The sequence below is a fragment of the Serinus canaria genome, unplaced genomic scaffold (assembly GCF_022539315.1).
Source record: "Serinus canaria isolate serCan28SL12 unplaced genomic scaffold, serCan2020 HiC_scaffold_220, whole genome shotgun sequence".
Taxonomy (NCBI): Eukaryota; Metazoa; Chordata; class Aves; order Passeriformes; family Fringillidae; genus Serinus; species Serinus canaria.
The window spans coordinates 1-9,512 of NW_026108334.1; the positions used below are offsets into that span (position 1 = coordinate 1).

At 61.9% G+C, this 9,512-nt stretch overlaps 1 protein-coding gene across 3 annotated transcripts; it reads right to left on the bottom strand.

Moving 5' to 3' along the window:
- LOC115484320 (class I histocompatibility antigen, F10 alpha chain-like) lies at nucleotides 1-8,880 on the bottom strand. 3 transcript variants are annotated; one of them, XM_050987779.1, is made up of 8 exons: nucleotides 8,564-8,868; nucleotides 2,356-2,619; nucleotides 1,797-2,069; nucleotides 1,176-1,448; nucleotides 983-1,090; nucleotides 849-884; nucleotides 697-729; nucleotides 1-252 (listed from the first exon to the last, which is right to left on the bottom strand). In XM_050987779.1, exons 1-8 carry the CDS (start codon nucleotides 8,637-8,639, stop codon nucleotides 239-241), a joined length of 1,077 nt encoding a protein of 358 aa, XP_050843736.1. In that variant the 5' UTR covers nucleotides 8,640-8,868; the 3' UTR covers nucleotides 1-238. The 3 variants fall into 3 exon arrangements, with proteins under 3 accessions (XP_050843736.1, XP_050843735.1, XP_050843737.1); XM_050987778.1 differs by lacking the exons at nucleotides 1-252; nucleotides 697-729 and having other exon boundaries at nucleotides 765-1,090; nucleotides 8,564-8,880; XM_050987780.1 differs by lacking the exons at nucleotides 1-252; nucleotides 697-729; nucleotides 8,564-8,868 and adding an exon at nucleotides 4,249-4,383 and having other exon boundaries at nucleotides 765-1,090.
- Between the last annotated feature and the right edge of the window lie 632 nt (nucleotides 8,881-9,512).

The following is a 9,512-nucleotide window of genomic DNA, read 5'->3' on the forward strand; positions in this document are numbered from 1 at the left end:
GGATTTATTGCCCAAAGGAGGATTTATTGCCCAAAGCAGAATAATTTCACACCAGAAGTGAAGCACTGTGAGCATTTGTGGTTCTTGCCTTTAAAGCAAGAACCACAAATACTCCCGTTGGAAAATGGATCCGTTAGCAAGAGCTGTGGGGTGGGTGGGAGCAGTGGGATGAGCTCTGCTGGCAGCTCTCAGCTTTCCTGGGAAGAGGGAGGGGGCTGGATCCAGCTCTATGGATCGCTCAGGCAGTGATTCCTGCCGGGATGAGAGAGGGTCACGGTGTCACCCTGTCCCTGTCCCCATTCCACAGGATGGACCTGGCTGGAGTCCATGGGGAGCAGGAACTGCTCCAGAATCCCACCTGATCCCACTCCATCCACTCTGCCCCAACCCTGCTCCATCCATCCCACCCCATCCAACCCCAATTCTTTTCTGGAACCCCAACCTGATCCTGCTCCATTCCATCCCACCTGATTCTTGTCTGGAATCCAGCCCTGATCCCACTCCATCCCTCCCACTCCAATCCTGCTCCATCCATCCCAACTCATCCTACTCCAGAACCCGGCCCCAGTCCCACTCTACAATTCCCCCTGAACCCCCTTCTGGACCCTGCTCTGATCCAGAATCCCTCCCTGATCCCAGTCCATCCATCCTGCCCTGATCCCCCTTCTGGAATCCCACCCTGATCCTGCTCTGTACCTGTGGCCAAGCCATTGGTTCCCACATCCTTCCCTGCAGAAAGAGAAGATCCATGAGATTCCAGCACGGATCACACACCAGGATTAACCCCAGGATCCATCCTGGGATCTGCACAGAGGGGATCCAGAGCTGGATCTGCCATTGGAACTCACCGGCTGCTGGGTTGTATCCACTCCTGTCCCTCCTCCCTGTGGAAACAAAGTGGGATCAGCGTCAGTGGCGCAGGATTCCCAGAACAGTGCCAGGTGGATCTGTGTCCCTTCCCAACCCCTGTCCCATGTGCTACCGGATTGGAGCTTCCAGACGCCGAATCCGATGAGGATGATGAGGATGAGGATGGCAGCGATGACGGACACAGCGACCACCACGGTGAGATTCCCGCCAGATGTCGGCTCTGGGAAATGCGGGATAGTGAGGAGGGGGAGGGGAATCCCCATTTGGGAATTCCAAATTCCCAATCCCCACATTCCCAGCCTCACCCCAAGCGAAGATCCTGGGCTCTGGCATGCCGGGATGCTCCACCCTGCACCGGTACTGCTCCCGCTCCTCCGGCAGCGCCTCGATCCTGGCCCAGGTGTGGAAGGTGCCGTCGCTGTTGGGAACGATCCCGCCCCGCTCCGTCTCCTGATCCAAGGTATCACCCCCCTTCATCCAGCTGACTGCAATGGTTTTGGGGTAGAATCCGTACGCGTGGCAGGACAGGATCAGCGTCCCATGTTCCTCTTTTCCAGATACATGGACATCAGGGGGCTCTGGAATGGGATAATGGTGAAGGACATCCATGGAGTTCCATGGGAATGGGGTGATATCTGCCCATGGAATTCCCACTGGAATGGGACTGGGGTGAGCCTCTACCCATGAAATTCCCACTGGAACAGGATGGGGGGGGAGACCTGCCCATGGAATTCCATAGAAATGGGCTGAGAATGACATCTACCCATGAAATTCCTACAGGAATGGGATGAGTGTGAGATCTGACCATAGAAATCCATGGGAATGGGATGGAAGTGAAATCTACCCATAGAATTTCCACAGGAATTTCCGTGTTCTCAGGTCCACCATTCCCAAATTCCAAATCCCAGCAGGAATTCTGCTCCCACCTTTGCGCTCCAGCTCCTTCTCCCTATATCCCACGTATTTCCGGAGCCATTCCGGGCAGACGTGCTTCAGGTAATTCGTCCGCCTCTCAGCCACCTCTTCCTTTTCCCAGCGCCTCCTGGTGATCTCAGCAGCGCTGTCGGCCGGCACGAATCTCCCGGATTCCAGGTCAAAGGAGATGAAATCCCGCCCGTCGTAGCCATCCATGTGGGATCCACGGATGCTCCCATCGGACAGAAGGTCACAGCCAGAAACTCGCAACCTCGTGTGGAGACCTGGGGGGATTGTATCCACAGAGACCCATGGAATTGTGTCCCAGCCCCACAGAGCCCCATTCCAGCTCTGTGGAGCCCCAGAGTCTGAGGGAGACCCACAGAGCCTCATTCCAGCCACTTGGAGCCCCATGGATCCCAATCCAACCCCACAGATCTCATCCCAACCCATAGATCACAAGACATCCCATCCAGCCTGATAGATTCCCATTTCACTCCCTTGGAGCCTTGTGAATACACATCCAAGACCTACAGATCCCATCTCAGCCCCACAGCTCCCCCCACTCACCCCTGCTCTGGTTGTACCGCTCCCGCAGTGTCTCCAGGTCTTTGACAAATGTGTGCTGGTGTTCCACAAACTTCTGGGTCTCCTCCTCCCAATATCCTGGCTCGGCTCTGTCCTTCATCCACTGCGTCAGCGGCTCCGCCCAGCCCCGCTCGCTGTCGTAGCGCACGAAGGGGATCCCATCCATGAACCCGGTGGCCAAGAACTGGGGGACCCCTGGGCTGGGCTCTGACACCACCAATTTCAGGTAACGCAGAGAGTGGAGAACTGGGGGGACACGGAGATTTGGGGGGGCTGAGGGGGTCATGGATCAATGAAAGGGGAACGGGGAGAGCTGGGAAGGGGTTTGGGGATCCTGGGGCCAAGGAAAGGGTGTGCAGGGCGGGAGAGGTGGGATGGACAGGAAAGGGCCTGCAGGGGGTCCTGGTGTCCAGGAATGGGGGCTCAGGGGGTTCCAGGGCTATGGAAGGGGGCAGGGGGGGCTGTGCAGGGACTGGGAGAGGTGGGATGGGGGTTCCAAGGGATCTCTGTGCCCTGGAAAGGGGGTCCAGGGGTCCCCAGTGCCAAGGAAAGAGGGGGTACAAGATGGGGAGACCTGGGAATAGGAGGCTTGGGGGTCCTGGATGCAGAGGAAAAGGGAGGCTGGGGGCTGAGAAAAGCAGGAATGGGGGTCCATGGGGGTCTCAAGGACAAGGAAAAGAGGGGTTTGGGGACGGGAGAAGATGGGATGGATGGGAAAGAGGGAGCAGGAAAAGAGGAATTGGTACTGGATAATGGAGTGCAGGGGGGTCCCAATGCCCAGAAGAGAAAATTCAGGGGTGTCCCAGGGCCCAGAATTCTCCCAGAACTCTCCTGGACCCCCAAGAACCCCTCCAAGCAGGACACACAGGGGATGAAGAACTAAGAGGGCACAAAGATTGGAAAGTGGAACTGGGAGAGACAGGAAGGGTCCAAGGTTCAAGGAAGGGGAAGGCTGGATGAGAATCCAAGGGTTCCTGTGCCCAGAAAAGGGGGTCCAGGGGTCCCCAGTGTTGAGGGAAGTGGGGTCTGAGAGCTGAGAAAGGCAGGAATGGGGACCAGGAGGTCCCTGGGTCACGGAAAGGGGAGTCTGGGGCTGGGAGAGGTGGGTGGATCCCAGGGATGCAGCCTGGGAGATGCGAAAAAGACCCAGGGAGTGCAGGGGGAGGGGACAGGGGAACTCCAAGGAGTTCATCCGAATCCCTCTGGATCCCCACTGCAAACCCCCTGAGACGCCTGGATCCTCTGGGACCCCGTTTTGGGAAGGGGTGGGAGTGGAGAACGGGAGAGACATGGAAAGTTGGGAGATCTGGGGTGTCCAGAGGTCAAGGAAAAGATCCAAAGGGTCTGAAGTCTGAGAAATGCAGGATGCCCGAAAATGGGGAGCAGGGGCTTCCAGAGCACTGACAGGGGATCGGGGGGATCCCAGTCCCTGATAAGGGGGTGCAGGGGGGTCCTGGTGCCTGGGAATGGGGGTTCATGGGGGTTCCTGTGCGGCAATTCAGGGTTCAAAGGGATCCTGATCCCCAGGAATGGAAGATCCGGTGGGTCCCGGTGCCAGATAAGGGGGTGCAGGGGGGTCCTGCTGCCAGGAAATGATCGTTCAAGGGGGTCCCCGTGCCCAGATATGGGGTTCAGAGGCTTTCCCTGCCAAGGAATGGGGGTTCAGTGGATTCTGACGCCTGGGAATGGCGGTTCAAGGGGGTTTCCTTTCCTTTCCAGGAATAGGGTTCAGAGCCTGGCAAAAGGGATTGAAAGAGGTCAGTGGACCCAAAATGAGGGTTCAGGGGAGCTCCTTGGCCGGAAAGAGAAGCGGGAGGGTCCTAGAAAGTGAAAATGGGAGTTTAGGGGGTTCCCGGTTTGGGGGTTCCCACTCACCTTTGGTCGCGCCCCCCGGGTCCCCCAGGAGCCCCAAAAGCAGCCCCAGAGCCAGAGCTGGAGTCATGGCGCTGCTCCACTACAGCCCCGCCCCCAGCCCTGGCCCCGCCCCGGCCAGGCCCCGCCCCCAGAGCAGCCTCCGGCCCCGCTATCGGCACCGCTATTTACCGCCCGCCAATGGCGATCCGAGCTTTCAGTGACGTCATCGGTCGCCGGGCAGATCCCACTCTCCCAGGTTGGGACGCGGAAGCGAAAGGGACCGAGGAGGGCGGGGAGGGGGAGGGGACAGGGGAATTCCAGAAAATCCCTCTGGGTCCCCTCTGCGACCGCCCTGGAGCCCTCTGAGAACCACCTGGGACCCCCGGGACCCCCTTAAGAAAGCGTCGGGAGTGGAGAACTGGGGGGATCGGGAAATTTGGGAGATCTGGGGGTGCAAAGGTGAAGGAAAAGGGCGGGTCTGGGGTCTGGGAAGGGCGGGAGGGCTGGGGAGGTGAGCACGGGGTCCCAGAACACGTGGGGAGGTCCAGGAGTGGGTCCCAGTCCCGGATAAGGGAGTGCAGGGGAGTCCCCATGCCCAGGAACGGAGGTTCAGGGGGTCCCTGAGCCCAGGAAAGGGCGTGCACGGGTCCCCGGTGTTGAGGAAGGTGGTGGGTGGGGGCTGGGGAAGGCAGGAGTGGGGGTCCAGGGGGTGCCGGGGTCTCAGAGGGAGAGGGACGGCAATAGGGAGTGCAGGGGGGCTTTGGTGCTGGATAAGGGGGTGTAGGAGGGATCCCTGTGCCTGAGAATGGAGTGTTTGGGAGGGTTCCAGTCCCGAATATGGGGGTGCACGGGGGTTCCAGTGCTGTATAAGGGGTGCAGTGGGGTTCCGGTGCCTATGAATGGGGATTCAGGGGGAGTCCCTTCCCAGAAATCGGGGGTTCAAGGTGGTCCCGGTGCCAGATAACAGCGTGGTGGGGCTCCAGTGCAGGGAATGAGGGTGCAGAGGGTCCCCGTTCACAGAAATGGGGGTTCACGGGGGTTCCTGGTGCAGCGGAAATGGGGATTCAGGGGATCCCAGTGCCAGAAAACGGGAAGCAGTGGGGTCCCGGTGCCCAGAAATGGGGTTCAGGACGTTTCTGTGCCCAGGAATTGGGGTTCAGGTGGGTGCCCGTGCCCGGGATTTGGGGTTCAGGGGGTTCCAGGCTCTAGATAAGGGCGTGCAGGGATTATGGGAGCTGGGGAAGGGGGTACAGGGGGATCCCGGTGCCCCGAAATGAACGTTCAAGGGGGTCTCTGTGCCCAGGAAGGGAGGTTCGCCCGGAAATGAAAGTTCGGGAGGTCCCCGTGGCCGGGAATTACGGCTCAGGGGGTCCCGGTGCCGGGACAGTGCCCTGTCCCCGGGCGGATCCCGGAGCCGCAGCTCGGGAGACGCGAACGTGGCCGGGACAGCGAGGGGAGGGGGAGGGGACAGAGGAAACCCTGGGAATTCTCCTGAATCCCCCCGGGACCTGCCAGGACCCACGCGCAGGTTGTGGAGAACTGGGGGGACGCAGAGATTGGGGCGTCTGGGGGCGTCCAAGTGTCGGGAAGCGGAACTAGGAAGGGAACGGGGAGAGCCGGGAAGGGTCCAAGGTTCAAGGAAGGGAGAGGCGGGATGGGGGATCCAGGGGGGTCTCTGGGCCCACCAAAGGGGGTTCAGGGGTCCCCAGTGTTGAGGGAAGTGGGGTTTGGGAGCTGGGAAAGGCAGGAATTTTGCTCCAGGGGGTCCCTGGCTCACGGAAAGGGGGTCTGGGAGAGGCGGGCGGATCCGGGGACGCAGCTTGGGAGACGCGAAAGCGAGACGAGGGAAAGGGGAATTCCAGGGAATTCATCTGGATCCCACTGGATCCTCGCTGAGACTTCTTGGGACCCCGGGGGACCTCCCAGCACCCCCTGGAACCCCCTCCAGGAATCGCCGGGAATGGAGAACTGGGGGGACGCAGAAATTTGGGAGATCTGGGGGTCCAAATCCGAGGAAAAGGGCGGGTCTGGGGTCTGGGAAGGGCGGGATGGCCGGGAATGGGGGTGCAGGGGGTCCCAGAGCACTGACGTGGGTGCGGGGGGATCCCAGTCCCGGATAAGGGGATGCAGGGGGTCCCGGTGCCCGGAAATGAGGGTTCAGGGGTGTCCCAGTGCCCAGGAATGGGGGTTCAGGGGGTTCCCGTGCCGCGACCCTGGGTTCAAAGGGATCCTAATCCCAAGGAATGGGAGATCCGGGTGGTCCCTGTGGCAGATAAGAGGGTGCAGGAGGGTTCCGCTGCCAGGAAATGAACGCTCACGGGTGTCCCCCTTACCAGGAACGGAGGTTCAGGGGGTCCCTCCAGGTCAAGGAAAGGGGGGGTGAGGGCAATGGGGGGGGCAGGGCGTCCCTGTGCCCAGGAAAGGGGGTGCGCGGGTCCCCGGTGTTGAGGAAGGTGGTGGGTGGGGGCTGGGGAAGGCAGGAGTGGGGGTCCAGGGGATGCCGAGGTCAAGGAAAAGCGGGGGCTGGACTGTCTGAGAGGGAGTGGGCCGGGAAAGGGGGTGCGGGGTCGCACTGGGGCTGGATAAGGGGGTGCAGGGGGATCACAGTGCGTGAGAATGGAGGGTTTGGGAGGGTTCCAGTCCCGGGTATGGGGGTGCACGGGGGTCCTGGTGCAGTGGAATGGGGGTTCAGGGCATCCCGGTGCTGCATAAAGGAATGCAATGGGGTCCCGCTGCCCAGGAATGGGGGTTCAGGGGAGTCTCTTCCGGAAATCGGGGTTCAGGGAGCTCCCGATGCCAAATAACAGCGGGGTGGGGATCCAGTGATGGGGAATGAGGTGAAGGAGGTATCACGTCGCATGAATGGGGGTTCAGGGCGGTTTCCGTGCCCGGGATTTGGGGTTCAGGGCGGTTTCCGTGCCCGGGATTTGGGGTTCAGGGGGTTCCAGGCTCCAGATATGGGGGAGAAGGGGTTATCGGGGCTGGGGAAGGGGGTACAGGGGAGGGTCCTGGTGCCCCGAAATTAACTTTCAAAGGGGTATCTGTGCCCTGGAAGGGAGGTTCGCCCGGAAATGGAAGTTCGGGGGGTCCCCGTGCCCGGGAATTACGGCTCAGGGGGGTCCCGTTGCCGGAGCAGTCGCCGGTCCCCGGGCGGATCCCGGTGTCGCAGCTCGGGAGACGCGAAAGTGGCCGGGGCAGCGCGGGGAGGGGGAGGGGACAGAGGAAACCCTGGGAATTCTCCTGAATCCCCCCGGGACCTGCCAGGACCCTCCCGCAGGACACGCAGGTTGTGGAGAACTGGGGGGACGCAGAGATTGGGGCGTCTGGGAGCGTCCAAGTGTCGGGAAGTGGACCCGGGAGAGCCGGGAAGGGTCCAAGGTTCAAGGAAGGGACTGGGAGAGGCGGGTTTGGGGATTCAGGAGGGTCCCTGTGCCCACCAAAGGGGGTCCAGGGGTCCCCGGTGTTGAGGGAAGTGGGGTTTGGGAGCTGGGAAAGGCAGGAATGGGGCTCCAGGGGGTTCCTGGCTCACGGACAGGGGGGTCTCGGGCTGGGAGAGACGGGAAGATCCCGGGGACGCAGCTTGGGAGAGGCGAAAGCGAGACGGGGAATAGGGGAATTCCAGGGAATTCATCTGGATCCCACTGGATCCTCGCTGAGACTTCCTGGGACCCCGGAGGATCCTCCGGGACCGCCTGGAACCCCCTCCAGGAATCGCCGGGAATGGAGAACTGGGGGGACGCAGAAATTTGGGAGATCTCGGGGTCCAAATCCGAGGAAAAGGGCGGGTCTGGGGTCTGGGAAGGGCGGGATGGCCGGGAATGGGGGTGCAGGGGGTCCCAGAACACTGACGTGGGTGCGGGGGGATCCCAGTCCCGGAGAAGGGGATTCAGGGGGGTCCCGGTGCCCGGAAATGGGGGTTCAGGGGTGTCCCGTGCCGGAGAATGAGGGTTCAGGGGGAATTTCCTTCCCGGAATTCGGGGTTCGAGGCCGTTTATATCCCCGAAAATGGAGGTTTCGGGTGCGCCGGTGACCAGAAATGGGGGTTCAGCGGTGTCCTGGTGCCAGAGCAGGGGGTGCAGTGGGGACCGGTGCTGCCGAAGGGGGTACAGGGGGGTCGGGGTGTCCGGAAATGGGCGCTCAAGGGGGTCCGCGTGCTCAGGAATGGGGGTTCAGGAGGGTGTCGATGCTGGGGAAGGGGATTTAGGGGGGGTCACAGGACTCAAAATGGGGGTTCAAGGGGGTTCCCGGTGCCCGGAAATGGAACTTCGGTGGGGGGGGTCCCGGTGCCCGGGAATTGCGGTTCAGGGAGTTCCCGGTTTCGGGGACTCCTACTCACCTTTGGTCGCGCCCCCCGGGTTCCCCAGGAGTCCCAGGAGCCCCCAGAGTAGCCCCAGCCCCAGCGCTGGAGCCATCGCAGCCGTCCCTGATCGCGGTTGTGGAGCAGCCGGAGAGACGCGAAAGCGAAAGTGCCCGAGGGAGCGCGGGGGAGGGGAAAAGGGGTAGGGGAAAAGGGGGAATTCCAGGGAATTCGCCTGGATTCCCTCCTGGCACTCCCCCTGGATCCCTCGGGGATCTGTCTGGGACCCTCCACGGCCGCGCTCTGCGGGACCCCCGGGCCGGGCTGTGCTGAACTGCCGGGCCCTGCGCTCGAACTCTGCCCGGACCCCGCTGGGTTCGGCCCAAAGCCGGGCAAGCACCGCGAGCAGCGCAGCCAATTTTTCCTGCGGGTCCGGGTCCCACCCCCGGCGGAGCAGGACTGGGCGCTGGGACCACGATCCCTGATTCCCAATCTCCTTCTCTCCCTCTCTCTGCTGTTCTCCCCCTTTCCTTTGGGGGATCATAAATCCCAGAGCGGCCGCAGAGCCCCGTGCCCAGGCCGGGTGTCCCAGCAAAGGGAGCCCGCGGGGTGAGGTGCCCCGGGCTGGCCGGGAATGGGGGCCCGGGAGTCCCGGGGCACGGGAACGGGGGATCCAGCGGCTGGGAGAGGAGATACCCGGGAAAGGGGGTGCAGGGGGGTGTTGGTGCAGGATAAGGGGGTGCGGGGGGGGGTCCCAGTGCCCGGGAATGGGGGGGGACGGGAGGGGGGGGCAGAATCTGGGAAACAGCAGGAGCTGCCGGGAAAAAAACAGAACAGAGAGGGACAGGCTGGAATGGACTGGCAGAGACTGGGAAAAAAACCCACTGGGAGCAGAACTGGGGCACCAGGGATCTTACTGGGATATACCGGGACCACACTGAGGGCTACTGGGAGCAACTGGGAACATACAGGGACAATTGAGATATAC

Bases quoted from the DNA above. Each gene is read 5' to 3' on its own strand.
- LOC115484320 (XM_050987778.1), bottom strand. From the start codon at position 8,639: ATGGCTCCAGCGCTGGGGCTGGGGCTACTCTGGGGGCTCCTGGGACTC. The intron at 2,070-2,355 runs GTGAGTGGGGGG...CAATCCCCCCAG, and splicing joins GCGGTACAACCAGAGCAGGG to GTCTCCACACGAGGTTGCGA. The intron at 1,449-1,796 runs GTGGGAGCAGAA...ATCCCATTCCAG, and splicing joins GAAGGAGCTGGAGCGCAAAG to AGCCCCCTGATGTCCATGTA.